At 41.3% G+C, this 20289-nt stretch overlaps 1 protein-coding gene across 1 annotated transcript in view; it reads left to right on the forward strand.

Moving 5' to 3' along the window:
- mcoln1a (mucolipin TRP cation channel 1a) overlaps positions 1–15672 on the forward strand; it is a 36754-nt gene extending 21082 nt beyond the window's left edge. Inside the window, exons 5-14 of the mRNA XM_037690594.1 lie at positions 3466–3547; positions 3810–3906; positions 4312–4411; positions 4961–5067; positions 7754–7903; positions 8021–8122; positions 8249–8371; positions 13690–13896; positions 14042–14172; positions 15227–15672. Of these exons, the coding sequence (XP_037546522.1) occupies positions 3466–3547; positions 3810–3906; positions 4312–4411; positions 4961–5067; positions 7754–7903; positions 8021–8122; positions 8249–8371; positions 13690–13896; positions 14042–14172; positions 15227–15263 (1136 nt within the window). The 3' untranslated portion in view covers positions 15264–15672. The remainder of the gene's footprint in view (positions 1–3465; positions 3548–3809; positions 3907–4311; positions 4412–4960; positions 5068–7753; positions 7904–8020; positions 8123–8248; positions 8372–13689; positions 13897–14041; positions 14173–15226) is intronic.
- Positions 15673–20289: the final 4617 nt, after the last annotated feature.

A 20289-nucleotide genomic window follows, 5' to 3' on the forward strand; every position in this document is an offset into this window, starting at 1 on the left:
TGCAATGTGTGTGTGTGTGTGTGTGTGTGTGTGTGTGTGTGTGTGTGTGTGTGTGTGAGCATGCGCGCTTGTGCAAAAAATTGTACGCTAGTGTACAAAAAAAGCAACAATTCATCTAGATTTCCTTACTCAAATTCCATTTAAAGCACGTTTCTCACCAAGTTTGCATAAAGTCATCTGTTTTAAAGACATTTTAACTTTAATGCACAATCGGCACTATTTGTGTTTATATCCATCCATCCATTTTCTTCCGCTTATTCGGGGTCGGGTCGCGGGGGGGAAGCAGCCTAAGTAGGGAGGCCCAGACTTCCCTCTCCCCAGCCACTTGGGCCAGCTCTTCCGGGGGAATCCCAGGCGTTCCCAGGCCAGCCGAGAAACATAGTCCCTCCAGCGTGTCCTGGGTCTTCCTCTGGGCCTCCTTCCGGTGGGACCGTGTCCGGAACACCTCACCAGGGAGGCGTCCAGAAGGCATCCTAAACAGATGCCCAAGCCACCTCAACTGGCTCCTCTCGACGTGGAGAAGCAGCGGCTCTACTCTGAGTCCCTCCCAGATGATCGAGCTTCTCACCCTGTCTCTAAGGGAGAGCCCAGACACCCTGTGGAGAAAACTCATTTCGGCCACTTGTATCCGAGATCTCATTCTTTCGGTCACAACCCAAAGCTCGTGACCATAGATGAGGGTAGGAACGTAGATCGATCGGTAAATTGAGAGCTTCGCCTTTTGACTCAGCTCTCTCTTCACCACGACAGACCTGTACAGCACCTGTCTGTGTTTATAGAGAAATTGAAAACATCACCAGTAGACGTTTTTACTTGTGTTCAACACTACTCATCTAAAGGATCCAACAATTTTCAGTCAGGTAATCTGGACAGTTTCTTTTTTTGCTGAAACGTTTCACCTTCCATCCAGAAGGCTTCATCAGTCAAAGAAGCACACAACACACAACTGATTCTTCCCCCAAACAGCTTACTCTGAAGTGGAACAAACCAGTTATGTTGGTGCTAAGATGGTGTCTTTGGACATTTTTGGTTTTGAACCAGTTTGACATGACTGTCGACAAGGAAGAGGGCCGGCTCCTGAGGAGGGGGCGTGCCAAAGACACCATCTTAGCACCAACAACTGGTTTGTTATACTTTAAGCTGTTTGGGGGAAGAATCAGTTTTGTGTTGTGTGTTTCCTTGACTGATGAAGCCTTCTGGATGGAAGGTGAAACATTACAGCAAAAAAAAACTGTCCAGATGACCTGACTGAAAATTGTTGGATTGTATACCTGGATTATTGAGCATGGACATTTTTCATCTAAATGATGTTTCTCACAAAGCTTGAGGACAATAAGGTGTGAGGTTTTAGAGACATTTCAACTTTATTGCACCTTAACACACATCATCTCTTACACCTGCAGCGTCTTACAGCGTCACAGTTACTGCTAAGCTAAGATGCTACAGACGTAGCGTTCCACTGCTCTCAAACATCCTCCTAACATGAATATATGTTTATGATCAACCCCCCGGTCAACAACTGCCCACACTAAGCTTGCTAAACTGGCGAGCGATCAACACAGAGGTGTCTCCACTTCTCCACTTGTGAGCGATCTCTGCCGAGGCAGGGGGAGACGCAGAGGAGAAACAGTGCAGGCTAGTGGAGAGTTGGAGGTAACCAGGAAAACCTGGAGTGGATTTTTAGTGGTTTGAGTATTCTCCTATTAATCAAGTGGAATGGATTTGTTCACGAAGAAAAATAAACTGCACTGACTGAACTGTTTTATAGTAAAAGTGTAAAAATGAAAATGTTTTGAATGTGGGGGGGCACGTCCCCTTCACATATAATGGTTGCGACGCCTATGGCAGCTACAACGAAACAGGTGAGATCAGTGAAAAGTGACTCTCAGAAGAAAAAGTTGATTTTCAATTTCTCATCACGATGTGAAGCGACGCTGTAGAAGTGATTCACACAAGAACCCCACAGCTCAGAACGCTGCCGACCCATCTATGGATGTTTTTTTACTCAAACCCAAAGATAGCTGTCAGACAAACAACACATCAGCTGAGATCAGCACAGTCAGTGCATGTCAGCGGTTCTGGTCCATCCAGGTGCTCTCCAAGCTTGCTGCTTGCAGAGAGGTTTTTTTTAATGATAAACTTAAAAAAAATTCGACTTTAAAGCAAAGTTCGTTAAAGGTTTTTTTTGATAAATCTTGAAAAAGTGTTAAACTAAAAAAACTTGTTTTTTTTTCTTCAAAGTTTTTTATTTTTTAAGAATCATTGTGCATTAACAGCCAAAGTACAGATTGATTAATGTGAGATCTATAATAAATTAAAAGTTTTGATGGCATGACAGGATTGGTGATGTGTCCCACATTGTCCCCCGTAAGTATCCTTTCTGCCCCACATTCGTTTTTTTCAGGATCTGGTCACCCCACTGATTAGAGCCTGACCGATATGGAAATTTTGACTATCGTAGATACCGATATTGGAGGGGTGCAGCTACTACTGATTACCGATATAATTGCTTAAAGTTTTTGAGCTTTCTCCACCGCCAATAATCTCTGTAAACAGCTACTTTTAAACCTGTTTAAACACTTGAAGTCTTGAAACAGTCTTCCTAACATGGATTCACATTTTTCTATCCTCCACTATTCACCATAAAGTTTTCAAGTGTGTTAGAAAAATGTAAATTAAACCAAGAAACATCCTTCCTTGTTCATTGTTTAAACAGACAGTCATGTATGGTGAAGGTCTAATTAGTTTTGACCACAGCAGAATTTATTTTCTTTGCAGAGAAGTAAAGATTTCTGACAAACAATGTATTTCATTGAGGACGACAAAGATAACGTTACTAACACTGATATATTTTACCTCTACAATAGATTTATTGTTCTGGATAAAGTTTTATAGCCTATGCTAGGTTATCTAAATGTTAGCTTGCTAACTTGAGAGGCACATAGCTAATGACAAGCAGGTTGGAGGATCGAAGAGAATTTATTATTGTTGATTTATTTTTTATTTTACAGATCAGTTAAAATAAACTTGCGATGCTCTGTTCAGCAAAATATTACACAGTATTGTTCTCTGCTTCGGCTGTGATGAAAGTGAAAGTTAAGTGAACAGACATGATTTGAAAGTAGTCTTCATGCGCCATCTGCTGGATACATTGCACAATTACGCCTTTTGCCAGTAAGGAAACGGGTTCTCCCCAGTGTTTATATCGGCGCATAACTGGCCAATTATCACAGATGACGATATGCCCCAAATGCCTATATCAACCTAAAATATCGCCCCCCCCACCGATATATCAGTCGAACTCTACTACTAATATCACATGCGTATGAAACTTCTTTTTTTTTTTTTTTGCAAATCTGACCAGGTTTGACCATTTTTGTGCATTCACAGATGAAAGTGAACATTTTGTGTCTGTGAGCTTTAACTCAGTCAGACTTTCCCCTGACTCCTCCTCTCTGTGTTCAGATTGCATGGGGGTGAACCCTCTGTCTGTCCCCTCAGCTCTGCTCACCAACAGCTACAAGAACTTCACACTCAAGTTCCACAAGTAAGGCTTCATTTTTCACATGGCTCAGGCCTAGACTCGTCTAGTCTTCACTGACTAAGTTATCCCTCAGGTTGACATCCTACAAGTCACTTCTCTGTGCTGCACTCCAGCTGTATGCACAAATCTTCACTTAGTGGTTGTTGGCTAACTAACATGCTAAACAGAAGTATGCTTAGTTCTTTGCTCTGTCTTTAGGGTGTTTCTAGAAAGTTGCTGTCCTAATAACATAACTTAGGTTATAATTGTATCTATTTTTTCCAAGGCTGATAAACGTTACCATACAGTTCCAGCTGAAGGCGATCAATATTCAGACGATCATCAACAATGAGATCCCCGACTGCTACACGTTCCACATAACGGCAAGTTTAAAACATTAAGAGATTAAAGACCAAGCATTTTTTGAAGGAAAACACTTTGCTGCATTTGAAGCCAGAGTTTTAGAGTTTCTATGTTTTGTTGAGAATCTCGTGCAATATGACAAGTATGTGTTGTGAATGACTCAACTACCAGCACATGTAATTTTAGCTCAATACCTGTAAATCTGACCGTGTTATTACCAGTTATGTGTTTCTAAAGATCATTAGGCCATAGCAGCCATTTTAAATTAGGTTGACCCTAAAAGTTAATCAGTTTAGAGGTTCATTCATTGATTATTCCTGAAAGGTTCAATTAAATATCCATTGGTTTATGATTTATTTTCAAAACACTTGTCAGTAAAAGACAGATCCAAATAAAATGGTTTACGTGCTTTTCTCCTCTTCTAGATTGTTCTGGACAACAAGGCTCACAGTGGCAAGGTGAAGATCTGGTTGGAAAACCAGGCAAAAATAAAGGAGTGCAAGGACCCGAGCGTCTCTGGACACGGTGAGACGCCTCATTTAGAACCACGTGTTTGAACAGAACGGGAACGTAACGAAGTTAGGAATTGGTTCCATCTTGTTTGTGACGTGCGGAGCCTCTGGGAACTTTCAGATAAAAATCCCCAAATGTTGACACACTTACTTCTTGTTGTAGAGTTTATTATTAAAGACCATTAGTTTAGATATGTTTCATACCACTGAGGCCAGTGCTTCACGTTGGACACTCCAGTGTATTCGTCATGTATATTTTGTGCTTGTAAATCAGGAATTGTAGTGTATCGATGCACAAAGATGTAATTTTAGACGTTTGGTTTACAAGGTGCAAAATTTATTCACAGCTACACATTGTAATTTACAAATACAAAATATATTTGTGTGTAATTTGCGACCACACTAGCGCTTCTAAATGGATACATGAGAACATCTTCAGAAAATGATCAAATTGTTGTTTAAAGCTGCTGAAGCAAATGATAATCTGGGTTGCTAATATTGAATGAAACCAGTGTGCAGCCAAAATGAAACCAATGTTTTTTGTTTTGTTTTTTATCTCCAGCTGAAAACTACACTCGAGTAGCGTTTGATGTGTCTGTGGCTCTGCTGTGCCTCCTGTCTCTGCTGCTGTGTGGACGCTCCATCCTGCGAGGCATCATTCTGCAACAGGTAGGAAAGCTGTCAGTCAAAGGAGAATTAGAGTTCAGAGTTAAAGCAATTTAATCAAACGAAGAGCTAAAACAAAGAGCAATGGTGACCAACAAAACAAAAACGATAACGCATTAGTTCACCACGACAGCTGGCACATGTTTTCAGCTTCACTTTAATAGTTATCTGCCTGAATGTTGTATCAGTATTTTACACTATGATTTGTTGCTTTACAGGTCACAGTTTAAATAGAAATGTTAAGGTTTTGATTTACACGTGATCATGACCAAACGCTCAAAATAAATTTAGTGGTGAAGCCAAGAGAAAACACAAAAACAGAACGGCAGTACTTTGGGCCACCACCTTGGTATCAGTTAGAGCATCAAGTGTCTTCAGATCCATCTCCATGAGCTTGATACATCTAGTCTCTGTATTCTTGTTCGTTCCCAATAACCAAACTTCTCCAGCTTCTTCTGGTTGGACGGCGCTTCAAATCTTTAAATCTCACCAGAGAGTCTCAGTTGGATTGCGGTCTTGGTTTTGACTCAACCTTTAACTGTTTCTTCTTAAACCGGTGGAGTTTTTCTCCAACGAAGCATTTATGGTCATTGTCCTGCTGGATGGTGGATGTCTGTTCCAGTCTTAAATCTCCTTCAACTGGTTTCCTTCAAGAGTATATATCTGGTTCCTTCCCTTTTTTCCTTTAACTCTGACAAGTTTTACAGTCTCTCCCGTTGGAAAACATCTCCACAGCATGACGCCGCCACCACCATGCTTCACTGCAGGGTGGTGAAAAGTGGACGATTTGCTCCTGCCATGTTGTTGTCCTTGATGAACAAGTTCAGTTTTAGTCTCATCCCTCATCTGTAAGACATTCTACAAATTTCAGATGGTCTGCCCTATTTTTTTTAAAGACAGAAGCTTTTTCCTGCAGCTCTACATTGAAGCCCAGCTTCTGTGCAACTTGTTCTCTCTATGTTCTGTGATAGGTTCTATGGACAGATCCTGACATCTCTTCAGATGAGCTGCCATCTTTGGCCTCCTGAATGTTTCTCTGATTAATCCCCCCCTAACTTAGTCTGAGAGCTGTGGTGGCATCATCTTTCTTGACCTAATAATGCAGCGATTCTCCCTACCGTTATCCAAGAAGGGCGCCCCACCCTGTCAACAGAATCAAGCACCCCACCTACTGAAATGTCCTTCACCCCATACCCCATCGACAACTGCCGGCACTGACATAGATAGAATACAGACGTGCTACGATATCTAGCTACTGTAGCGTGTCTTTATTCTATCTACGTCAGTTCTGGCAGTTGTCACAATTAGTGATGCACAATATTATCGGCATGGTGTCGATATCGGCCGATATTAGCATTAAAGTTAAATATTGGACGTCGGCCATTCCATCAAAATAAATCACCGACATAAAAGGCGCTGTTTTTGTATGACAACCCAGTGACAAGGATGCCTGCAGCGGCAGCACAACGTGATGACGTCACGCACACCAACCTGATCTGATCACAGCAGAGAGGAAAATTCAAAATGTCTGCGGTGTGGAAGTTTTATTTTTCGTTGGTGAGGATGTCGGATTCCGAAGATTTTTGGACTAAGTTGAACCTCTACATCGTCCCAGTCTTGAGATATTTTTCCGATATAGCCTTACCCAAGTTACAAGCCATCATTTCTGACATCACTGAGAAGCTAATAGCAGGTGACTAATGCTAATAAATAATATTTAACACTTTTCATTCAATATAAGTTAAAGTGCTATGCATATCATATGGCTGTTCCTGAATATATGTCACCAGCTCTTACAGCTGTTACACAATTTTTGTAGCAAATAAGCCTAAATAAGAGGGCTATGTTCTGACAAAGGAAAGTATATAAAAAAATCGGTATTGATTATCGGCCAAATAAGTTTTAATATATCAGCATATCGGATATTTGCCAAAAATCCAATATCATGTATCCCTAGTCACAATACAGACGCGCTAGCTAAAAAGCTACTGTAGTAGAGCTCCACCTCTCTCATGCATGAACCCCCACTCCCTCGGTCAACAACTGTTGGCACTAATGTACAAGTGCACAACAGGTCTCTGTCCTCCCTATGGACAAAAACCACAGAAGAGGAAAGCACCCTGCTAAGGCAAGTGACCTATGGGAAACACGGTAAATGAATTCAGTGGTGCTTCACGAGAAGTTCAGGGTTTGGGGTTTTCTTCTTATAGTCCAACCCTGATCTGTATTTCTCTATAATTTTCTCTCCGACCTGTGCAAGAGTTCCTTGGTCTTCATGGTGTCTTTTGCTTGGTGGTAGGGCTTATTGCCTAGGTGTGTTAAACTGTTCATGATTGTGGGGACTGTTAGAAGAACAGGTGTGTGTGTGGTGGGGGGGGGGGGTATAATTTGTATAACAAATTGTGCGGCTTCTACAAAGGGAATGACTGAAGCTTCAAAGCTAAAGGGGGTGAATACATATATTACACGTCAGTTTTATATATTTTTAAGAAAATTTCCCCAAATAAGTTCATTATTCTGGTGTATTTTGTGTAGGTTACTGTAGTTGTTTCATACTGAACTGAAAATCTCTTTAAATTCCAAGTTAATAGGCAAGTGAGGAGGAGGAAGAGGTGACTCTTTCTGCACCCTGCTATGAAGCACCTTGTTGCAGGACCTACACAGTTTTTGTGCTTTTCTTGTATTGCAGGAGTTTGTGCACTACTTCAAGGAGACTCTGGACCGTAAAGTGTGCTGGTCGGACCGTCTTGAGTTTATCAACGGCTGGTTTATCCTCCTCATCATTAGCGACATCTTCACCATCACAGGCAGCATCATCAAGATCGGCATTGAGTCAAAGGTCTAAAATCTGATTCATGTTTACCATCTTTGCCTTGTTTTCTCAGAACGTTTGCAAACGTGGAACTCTTCTGACTCAGCATGGTTGCTCTGTGTCTCATTTCTTTTCTCTCTGTAGACCATGTCGTCCTATGATCTCTGTGGCATCCTACTGGGGACTTCCACTCTCTTGGTGTGGGTGGGAGTCATCCGCTACCTCACCTTCTTCCAGAAGTACAACGTAAGTCCCGGCTGCTCTGACACACATCTGGTAATGTAGAAATAAAATTGTTCATCTGAACAGATTGAATCCAGTTTGCTCACTCTCACAACGTTATTGATTATTTCTTGGTGCTTGTTCCTTTAGATTCTCATCATCACACTCCGAGCAGCGTTCCCTAACGTGATTCGCTTCTGCTGCTGTGTCGCTGTCATTTATCTGGGCTACTGCTTCTGTGGCTGGATCGTCCTCGGACCGTACCACGTGAAGGTGAGTACAAGTAAAACTATTCTCAAGGTGACTGGGAGATGTTTGATGTTTGCAAATAATATTGTGGCCTTTTGAAGAAAAAGTTTCCTATCTGTTCATTAACTTCTTTCCACTTCATCATTAAAGTATAATTAAAAGAAAACACACTCCAACTACATGTTCTGAATATAAAAAGTAATGAAAACTTTAGATTTTTTTTCCACTTTGAAAATATTCCACAGCATGCAGGAAAAGTCAACTTTAAGACTTATTTTCTTTACCATACCATTTTATTTATAGAGCACTTAAAACAGCTACAAGGCCAACCAAAGTGCTGTACAGACAGAACAACAGACAACACACAAAGCAAAATACAAAATGAAGTAGATCAAAAATATAGACATAAAAACGATGCAGATAATAAATATGACGACAAACCAGTGTGGAGCGTACAGGTTCAAAACAGATCATCTGGTGTTGAAAGCTACTGAATAGTAGTGAGTTTTTAAACGGGATTTGAAATCCGAGAGGGAGGGGGCCAGTCTGACAAGCAGAGGTAACTCGTTCCAAAGTCTTGGTCCTGCTACAGAGAAGGCCCTGTCACCTCTGCGCTTAAGACGAGTTCCTGGAACTGTGAGGAGCAACTGGTTTACTTTACTGATTCTTTACTTTTAGATTTGCACTGACGTAGCGCTAAGCTAGCGGCGAGCAATACAGATGTGTTAGCAGGTAGTGCTTCATCTCCACCACCCCCACCCCTCCACCCCGAGCACGCTCGAAAACTGTCTGTACAAACGGTGTGCATCACAGACGTGCCTCCTCTCCCCCCAGATGACAAAAGTCACGGAAGATATGAGCGCCCTGCCAAGGCAAGCAAGCTAGGGGAAACACTGGAGTTATATAAATATTTAATGGTTATAGTGGTGATATAGTAAGTTTTTCAGCTTACTGTGCGGCTATACACAAGAAAAGGACATAAGCCAGGACTATGGGATCTTAAAGATCTGATCAGCTCTCTAAATGAGATGCTCAAGACTGCCAGAGCTCGTTATTTTACTAATCTCATCAATTCCAAAGGACGAAATCCAAAAATTTTATTTGATACAATCAAGAACATTGTCTCTCCAGCATTCTTGTCTCAAAGTGCTTTTACGTATGCAGATTGCAATCGGTTTTTTAATTATTTTATTGATAAAGTTTCCAGCATTAGGGCCAGTATTTGTCCTTCATCTTCCCTTTTACTGGCTCCTTTGTCACTGACCCCTGATAAGTGGTCCTTTTTTACCCCAGTTTCAATTAAGGACATCTCAGATTTAATGGGTCATATGACACTCTCAACGAGTCCCCTTGATGTCCTTCCTACGTCGCTTTTTAAAGATATTTTTACCTGTATTGGCCCCAGTGTTGTACAAGTGATAAATTCCTCTCTTTGTTCTGGCACTGTCCCACACTATTTTAAAACTGCTATTGTCTGTCCTTTGCTAAAAAAGCCAAATTTGGATTCTTTGATGCCTGAAAACTACAGACCTATCTCCAAACTTCCCTTTCTATCAAAGATCCTGGAGAAGGTTGTAGCACAACAATTAAACTGCTTCTTGGAGGTAAATGACATCATGGATTCTTTTCAATCTGGTTTTCGCAAATTGCACTTCACAGAAACAGCACTTTTAAAAGTTTCTAGTGACATATTGATGGCAGCTGATTCTGGAAACTACACTGTGTTGGTTTTATTGGACTTGACTTCAGCTTTTGACACAGTGGATCACACTGTTCTTATCAATAGACTAAGAGATCTATTTGGTATTTCTGGCACCATTTTAAATTGGTTTATTTCTTATTTATCTGAAAGGTCTTTTACTGTTTTTATGAATAATGTTCACTCTGATGTTGCACAGCTGTCTTGTGGGGTACCCCAGGGTTCTGTTCTGGGTCCAGTCCTCTTTTCATTGTATTTACGCCCTTTAGGTTTTATTTTGAAACGTTACATTAATGTGTCCTACCATCTGTATGCTGACGATATTCAGCCATACTGTTCTTTTCGAGCCTCCGAATTCCATAAATTGACAGAACTCAGAAACTGTCTGTTAGAGATCAAAACATGGCTGAATGACAACTACCTGCAGTTAAATGCAAATAAAACTGAGACTCTTATTATTGCCCCTGATGATAAAATCCCAGTAATCAGGCAGTATCTTACATTCTTAAATCCTTTGGTAAATAATAATCTCAGAAATGTGGGTGTTGTCTTTGATAGTTCTTTATCTTTGGACAGTCATTGCAAATTGCTAGTTCGAAATTGTTTTTTCCACTTAAGAAACATTTCTAAACTACGAGGAATTGTATCACAGAAGGAACTTGAGATGATTGTTCATGCTTTCATTTCATCTCGGTTAGATTACTGTAATAGCATTTTAATGGGTCTGAACAAATCTTCTCTAGCTCGCCTTCAATCTGTGCAGAATGCTGCGGCGAGGCTGCTAACTAGAACCCACAGAAGAGTGCACATAACTCCTGTTCTGGCCTCCCTGCATTGGCTCCCTGTGCATTTCAGGAGTCATTTTAAAATTCTGGTTCTAACTTTTAGGGCACTTCATGGTCAGGCTCCCAAATATTTACTGGACCTTTTGAAGCCTCTATGTCCCATCAGGACTTTGAGATCTTCAAATCAAATGTTGCTGATAGTTCCGAGAACTTATTTTAAAACACGTGGAGACAGAGCATTCCAAGTGGTGGCCCCGAGGCTTTGGAACGCTCTCCCTCTGTCACTGCGCTGCTCAGATTCCATTGACTCTTTCAAAAATGATCTTAAGACTTATTTATTCAGACTGGCTTTCATTTAAATTTTATTTACTTTTACTTTGTGAAGCACTTTGTGATGTCATTGTCTGTGAAAGGTGCTATATAAATAAATATTACTTACTTACTTACTTACTTACTTATGGGAAAGAAAAAGAAAAAAACAATCCTCCCCACAGACGAGACAAAAGTGAAACATTTTCAAAGGTGTGAGTCCCTTTGCATCAGACATGGACGAACACTGCATGTCACTCATCACCCCAGTCACACACGGTGGTAGTAGTGCGATGGTCTGGAACTGGTTTGATGCTTCGGGACCTGGACGACTTGCTGTATTTGATGGAACCATGAATTCTGCTCTCTGCCATAAAATCCTGAAAGAGAACATCTGGCCATCAGTTTGACCTTAAGCTGAAGGTCACCACAGCTCTAGCAGCATCTTTTCTCCACAGCCATAAGAAAGGCTTTTTTCTTCTTACGGCTGCTCCCTTCTTCAGGGGTCATCACAGCGAGCGAACTTGCACAAGGACCTTGACGCCGGATGGCCTTCCTGATGCACAGACAAACCACTGAGCTACCTCTGTGTGGAGCAGAGGGCTGCTTTCTAGGGTGCCTGGGGGAGCAGATGGTGGGGGTTAATAGCCTTGCTCAACAGCCCAGAGTGGGGCAAACACGGGTGGCGGCAGGTGAGGGCGCTTCACCTTTCTCACCCACATTTGATGTTATGGTGAGGAGGATTCAGCCATGAGAAAGACCAGTTGTCTCGAACGCCTGATGGCAGTTGATGCCTAAATATAACACAACCAGTAGGTTTAAGGAAAAATTACTGTTCCCAACAAGCCCATGTTGGTTTAGTTGCTTTTTTCCCTTCATAAATGAAATGGGAACTACATTTTGTATTAACTGTTTGTCTTGGCCTGATATCGACACTTGTTTGAGGATCTGAAACGTAAGAAATGTAGAAGAAATAAGAGATGTAGACATCTCTGAATGTGGAGAAGACTTTTCCTGAGAAACCCTTGTATCGTATGATGTGACTTCTCTTTTCACATGCATACCCATCTCTGAAGCAGTAGAAACCGTCAGAAAACGACTTCTACAAGACAATGACTTAATCAACAGGACCAACTTCACCCCAGACCAGATCTGCACCCTGTTGGATCTCTGCCTCTCCACCACTTATTTCAAGTTCAATGACAGTTTTTACAGACAGAAGCTCGGCTGTGCCATGGGATCTCCAGTGTCACCCATTGTTGCCAATCTCTACATGGAGGAAGTGGAACAGAGAGCCCTAAACTCCTATGAGGGAACAACGCCAAGCCATTGGTTCCGATATGTGGATGACACCTGGGTCAAAATCCAAGCCAAGGAAATAGAAGCGTTCACCAGACACATTAACTCGGTCGATAACAACATCAAGTTCACCAGAGAGGATGCAAACGACAACAAGCTGCCTTTTTTGGACTGTTTGGTTCAGATGGAGAGAGAGGACAGCCTCAACATTGAAGTTTACAGAAAACCAACCCACACAGACCAGTATCTTCTGTTTGGCTCCCACCATCCTACAGCATTGGGCCGAACGCGTCCCCACAAAGACAGAAGGGAAGGAAAAGGAACAGAAACACATTCAAGAAGCTCTTCAAACATGTGGATATCCTAACTGGGCTTTTGTCAAGTCAACAAGGAAATCTACAAAACACACTAATAAACAGAAAAAGGAGAACAGCAGACGGAAAAACATTGTCATCCCTTATGTTGCTGGAGTATCAGAGAAATTCAGAAGGATTCTCAACAAACACAACATCCCAGTACATTTCAAACCTAGCAGGACTCTCAGACAGAGGCTGGTCCACCCTAAGGACAAAACACCCATACACAAACAGAGTGGTGTAGTGCATGTGGTCCAGTGCAGCGAGGACTGTCCAGACCTCTACATTGGAGAAACTAAGCAGCCTCTTCACAGACGCATGGCTCAACACAGGAGAGCCAGCACATCAGGACAAGATTCAGCTGTTCACCTCCACCTCACAGAGAAGGGACACTCTTTTGAGGAACACAGATGGTTTGAGAGGGGGTGAAAGAAACAATTTATGTAAAAAGAGAAAAACTGGTCCTTAACAGAGGAGGAGGCCTCAGATTTCAACTTTCAAAAACCTATAATGCAACTTTAATACTGATTCCCAGCCAGTTTTCACACCTGATGGGAACAGAGGGGTCACATCTGTGAATTAGAGGAACAAAGACCTTAAGAAACCCCTACTGTTAAGGTGTTGAGGTGTGAATTGTCAATCTGCATATGTATGTGTATCTTATCTCACTCAGCCTTATAACCTGAATCTCTCACTCACTGCTCTTTGAATTGAGAAAGCTCCTCGGATGAGGAGCGAAACGTCTTCTGTCACAAATAAAGTCCACTTGTTTTTGTATTGAACGTTTTTGAATTCATCTTGTCCTGGATGACTGAGAATCTTCACCAGCATACTTCTCCTGAGCTCTGTGACTCTGTCTCCGGAGCCTCATCCCGTTTCTCTGTCTCTTTACAGTTCCGCTCTCTGTCCTCGGTGTCCGAGTGCCTGTTCTCACTCATTAACGGGGACGACATGTTCGTGACGTTCTCAGAGATGCAGGAAAGCAGTACTCTGGTGTGGCTCTTCAGCCAACTCTACCTCTACACCTTCATCTCCCTCTTCATCTACATGGTGCTGTCTCTGTTCATCGCTCTCATCACTGGAGCGTACGAGACCATCAAGGTGGGAAATCACCTCAACAAAATCAGCTTATTGAGCTTAACAAACTGATTTAAAAAGACTTGAAGAACTTCCCGTCATGGTTCTTAGCATTCTGCAGCAGCCGTAGTGTCATTCTGTTACTTTTTGTTCTGTTCTGATTCTGCAGCATCAAACCCAAGAACCCATCCACATCACTGACCTGCACGCCTTCATAGCAGAGTGTACAGATGCACCAAACTCAGGGAAGTTCAGAGGTCTGGAGACGTCCCCGTGCTCCTTCTTTTGCTGCTGCGACAGGTCAGTGAGCGTGTCATGACCCTGAGAAAGACTCGCACTTTTAACAAGTCTTAACATAATTCACAGAGATGTTTACACAAGTATCATTTTAATGTATTTAGCAAGTGGCTGTGGTCCTAGAGGTGAGGAGCACGCCATATGAAGCTGTTCAAACACAAACTTTGCCCCAAATCAGAGAACAACTGCAGCATAAATTTCATACGTTTTCAGCTGATTTTTCTACAGCCGAACATCTGCAACATCTGTTGTTGTTGTAATTACCAAGCACAGACTGAATACACCTGAGTGAAACTCAACTGGCAAAAAATGGAGGATTTGAACAATTAGTTCAAGGTTATTTAAGTTAACGGAGCTCTCTACTGCACAGCTGGTCCATAATAACCAGTGTTTCTTGAAGAGGTCTGGTTCTAACAACCTGTGTGTGGTGCTGCTCTGAAGCTGCTTATAACTGACCCTGGATCTGAGTCCATTTCAAGCAGGATGAGCTGCATCAGAGAACCAGTCACCATCCTTCCCTCCATCCCCCCCACCTTTTTCTGGTGACGGGGGTCAGAGCCAGGGACATCCTGGACAGGTCTCCAGTCCATCACAGGGACACATAGAGACAAACAACCATTCAGTCTCTCACTCACACCTAGAGACAATGTAGAGTTACTAATCAGACTAACATGCATGTTTTTGGTCTGTGGGAAGAAACTTGAAAAAACCCACACATGCGCAAAGAGAACATGAAAACTCCACCCAGAAAGGCCCCTGGCCAGGATTTGATCCGGTGACCTCTCTGAGAGGCATCAGCTCTAGCAGCTGAGCCACCGTCCTGCCACCGATCACAATCATGGGTCAAAACATCAGCTGACAAATAAAAAATAATAAAAGGACTAAACTTATTAACCTGCTGCCACATGTTTAAAGCACAGCTGTAATGTTCCCACTCTTGTTGTTGTTGTTTTGAAATGATGTGCTGCAGGTGCCACTGTTTATAGACATTCAGACTGAGCGTTACAGATCCTGACTGACTGGTTTTACATCGTTTCATGTCTTGGACTTTCTGCAGAACAACAACGTACGAAGATGTTCTGCTGGTGAACTGAGGCCGACGTGGGCTTCCTCACAAGCCTCAGCAGCCTCCCCTGCTGGACGGCGCCGCACACTCCACACACCCAGCGTCTGCGTGTCCGTCCGGACCAAAGGTGGGCACTGACAGAGGATGAACTGGACCAGCAAGAAGAACCAGGCTGCTCCTTGGAGCTCTTGGTTTTTCCTGAAAAAGAGGAAACTGAAGCTTTTGTCTGAAGAAAAGGACCGAGCAGCGTCGTTGATGACTACGATACAGACTTTTCAGTTTTTATTTGTTTTTAAGAACAAACTGCAGTATTTTTTATTTTTGTCTTGGTTTTCTTGGAGCGCTGAACGAAAGCAGCACAACTTCTTGGTGGAAGGTGGAAGGTCCGAGCGCTACGATGAGGACTGTGAAACATTGTAATGTTCATTTGTTTTTCTTTTATACTATTTCAAATTAACACTTTTTTATTTCCAGTTTTAATTATTACATTGTTAAAACTACTTTTAGTTAACTAAGAGATACTGGAAGGTTTTAGAGGGGGGGGGGGGGTCCACTTTTAGTCCAGAAACCAGGAGCTCAGGTGCAGATTCGGCTGGTTTTCCACAGTTTCTAAGCGCAGGGCGGTTACATAGAGATGTATTATTTTTATTTTTGTCGATGGGGATATATTATGAAGCGAGCTGGCTTCCTTCTTTTAGCCTGACTTGACAAACCCCAAAACTCTAAGATACCAGGCACTACAGCAGTGCTTTAAAGCAGTGGTTCCCAGCCCTGGTCCTTGCGGGACGCCTTCCTACATTGTATCCCTGCTCCACACCTGATTTGAATGAGTGGGTGATTAACAGACTTCAGCAGAACCTGAAGTAATTAAATCACTGAATCAGGTGTGTTGGAGCAGGCAACAGCTAAAACATGCAGCGTGGCGTTCCTCAAGGACCACGGTTGGGAACCCCAACTTTAAAGGTTCTGTGTTCTCATGAAAAGGGGCGCTTCGTGCATCATTCAGTGCTTTTATTTCCTCTCAAAACACGCCAGTCCTCCAAATAAACTTTGAGAGGTTATATTCATAAATGTTTTAGCCAAATAAGACTAAAAGAATGATGAAGGACAAGACGGGGTTATTCTGATATGTTACAGACTATCAGATTAAACTTTCATAAATTAAATATTTATAAATATTATCTGACATACAGATGTATTGACATTAAATCTATCACTGCGTGCGTATTGGATGTCTTGGTAAATCTAAACAAATGTGTAAAACGTTTACAGCTCATTGCACAATGCATTATTATTTTTTATCATTATTCGTGAAGGCGGTCCAACAGCAGCTTGTTGAAGATGTACGGCAGAGAACACGAGTGCGTTCTACATTTCCACGTGTAAGTTTCAGCTGTTGGGTTAATTAAAAAGGTTCCGGTCAAATGGCAAGGTTTTTATTTAAGATTAAAATAGTTGCTCGTACATTGATTAAATGAAAACATGTTCCTGGTTGAACCACGTTTGTGATTCATTTTAATCATTAAAACGTCTAATCGACACCTAGATGTGGTGCACGGACTGATTTAAGATGGCGGCAGGATCTTGAGTTTGATATTCTTTGGCAGTCTGATGGGGCTGCAGGTTCGAGCTGGTGCCAGGAAGGGAATCCAGCGTTAAACGAGTCTTTTGTAAGCGTCGGCTGACTGTGGCGACCCCCGAAGCAGCCGAAACAAAAACTACGTTCTTTGACAGTCCCACGTTGTTTATAAAACGTTCCGCCACCGAAACTATGACGACATAGAAATGTTGACCATAAAGAACAGAAGACGTGAACAGGTTCAGCTTCTTCCTGACCGATGACCACAACTTTAACACGTCACCGGCTCTGTTGCCATGGTGATGTAGAAATCCTCCTCCTTGGTGCTGAACTCTGGTTTTCAGCTCCACCGCTAAGCCTTTAATCTGACTTGGTCGTCCAGCCCTCGGCAGCGTGTATCTCAGTAACGTTTGTTGTTGTTGTTGTTGTAAACAGTGTTGTGTTGCCTTCAGGTCAGTGGGATAATGAGAAACTCAGTCTCCAGAGTCGTGTGCTCAAATCTTTCACGTTGTTTATTCTCAAGCAACAAATCCATCATTATGTGGAAGCTGAAATGGTAAATGTTCTCTTTATTCCCCTTCTCACTGTAGAGACACATCGCTGATGATCAGGACCAAAACGGATCGGATGGTAGTAGCAGGACCTTAAACTGAAACAAGACAAATTACTCATGGCAGAGACGGAGAATGTCCTTTTGTCAGGACACTTTTGTTTTATTAGGAACATAGTGTTAACTTGTTTTAAATGTTTTTCAGAGCCTTGAATAGAGTTGTCACTGTACTTGTTTAATTTTTTGTTGCATAAGACGCACAATAGTCCCAGGAGGCTCCGAGTGGTCACCAAGCGCTGGTTGGTGAGATGAGTTCAGGTCCAAAATAAAAGTGAGCTCATCTTGGATTCAATCCAACATACCAGCAATATTCACATTTTTTTAAGACCAATATGCTGATGAATGTAAAAAGTGCCAGATTTACTGGTGGCTTTAGCTTTAAATGATGTCGTGTTCGTGTGTTTATTATCTTCTATTACCAGGAGTGTGTTTGCCTCCGTTGGATGATCGTCTGCTTTTTTAGTATTTTGAACTTGTCGTGGTCACAGTATGTGTTCATAAACAGTAAACTGCTGAATCTCTGCTGAAAGATCCCAGGGTCGCTTCTCAATTTATTTGTTTTATTTCATTCATCTAGATTTATAATTATCAGTAGTTAGTACAAAAACACAAAACTGTAACAAAGCTCAAATTAATTACAGTTTGAGTAAAAAGAAGCAAGAACATGGAGTCAAACATGCTTTCTTAATTATGACCCACTCATTACACACAAATGAAATTTACAAAGTACATCATTAGTCTTTAACATTATCAAACTATAAGTTCATGCAATTACATTTTAATTCTTTTTTTTTTTTTTTTTTTAATAGAATGGTTATTAAGTTAAAAATGTCCTGATACGTTTGATGCCAAACATTTAAACTAAGATCTTTTCTAAGGTTGCTTACCTGTGGCCCCATCTTGAGAGATTGATTCTGCTTCCAGTGATTCTATCTGGAGAGTTTTATTCAAATCTGTTCAGTGGTTTATATTTTACAAACACGAGCTTGAAACAAAATACATATTTTTGTCTTCAGCAATGGGCCATTGTTGATGGATGCAACACGTCTGTGGTGAAGCTGCCATGGGACATTTCACCTGGGCGTATGCTTCCGTTTGAGCTTGTATAATTTTTATTCTGTGGGGATTAGAGAAAATCTGCAAAAGAATTCAAACTTGTGCATCCAGTTCTTGAACAGCATTAACGTTTATGCTGTCCAATCGTCCCATCCTGGAAAAGACAAAATAATTGTGATGAGTGGATCAAGATCAGGAACTCCTCTTCGTTTTGCTCCATGCAGTGACATTTACAGTTTTTAAAATGGCTGTCTTTAAAACTTCAATGTATTTGACCTGACTGATGGTGTGTAATCATTTAGTAACATCTTAAACATTTTGGACTGGGTTTGACCTAACGTGACCAGACGTCTGGTGCAGTTTTGCAGAATTTCCAGCAGAGGGCGCTTGAACAACAGCTCTGGCAAACTTTATTCTTGCTCAGCAGGTGAAAATGATTGAGGACATGAGGAACATGTTTCTGTGGTGATGGCACAACTCAACAGCTTTGTACAAGAGTTGAAATAAACCTCTGGATGTTCTTTTCAGAGCAGTTTGATGTGATGATCTCATTTTCTGGTGTCAAGCTTGTCCGCTGAGGTAGGATCTCGTCACAGCCTCACTTAAGCTAATATCATCATAGATTATGTACTGCTCTGAGTCTGTGTGTGAGACAGGAACATGTTCAGAGTAATGCATCTATAAACACAACTCATTCGTCTTCATAGAGTAAAGTGTGACCCATACAATGCGTTTTCCTTTTCTATGATGTGTAACCAAACGTTTCCTTCTTCATTTCAAGCTCAAGTCTTGTACCAGAGACTGGGAAGTCTGAGGGTTCTGGTCAGTATCTGGGCTGTTCCTGGGACTGCACTCTTTTACACAGAAGTCACTGAGGTTGTTCCTCGGATTTGTTGGACCAGCTTTTCCAGTTTAGGGGTCACAGCACCGAGTGCTCTGATGACTACTGGCACCACTGAGGCCTTGACTCTCCACGGTTTATCTGTTCCCTCTTTCTGTCCTTTTTGGCCTGAATGTTTTTGAAGTCCTTGATATTTCTCGAGCTTCTTGTGCTCCTTCTTAGAGTTGCATTCGAGCCTAAAAAATCTGACCCGACCCGGACTACACCCATATCAGTTTTTTCTGAGCCCAACCCGAAACTGACCAATTAACTGTGATTACAGACCCGAACCCCAAAACGAGATGTTTTTTTAATTATTATTATTATTATTATTATTATTATTATTATTATTATTATTATTATTATTAAGCTTTTACTGCTTTTGTAAGCAAATCAGTTTGACATGATTTAAAAACGTATTTCAAAGAAAGGAAGATATAAGATTTCTTGTTTATTAACGAGTTAGCGGATTATTATAGTTATTATAGTTATAATAGTTATAATAGTTATTACAGTTATAATAGTTATTATAGTTACAATAGTTATTATAGTTATAATAGTTATTACAGTTATTATAGTTATAATAGTTATTACACATTTTTGAAACCATTAGTGAAAAGGCCAGACTTCAGGGGTATCTGAGGCAGGCTTGGAACACAAGAGTCAGGGTGGCTTCTGGGTAATACCAGATGGCTAGGCCTCAGACCGACGAAGCCTCTTGGATGAGGGGCGAAACGTTTCTTTTTAACAAAAAAACGAAGTCCAGATGACATGATTCAACCTTTTTTGTTAATAGTTATTACAGTTATTATAGTTATAATAGTTATTATAGTTATAATAGTTATTATAGTTATTATAGTTATAATAGTTATTACAGTTATTATAGTTATTATAGTTATAATAGTTATTATAGTTATAATAGTTATTAC

The sequence above is a fragment of the Nematolebias whitei genome, chromosome 16, assembly GCF_014905685.2.
Source record: "Nematolebias whitei isolate Nwh7 chromosome 16, NemWhi1, whole genome shotgun sequence".
Lineage (NCBI taxonomy): Eukaryota > Metazoa > Chordata > Actinopteri > Cyprinodontiformes > Rivulidae > Nematolebias > Nematolebias whitei.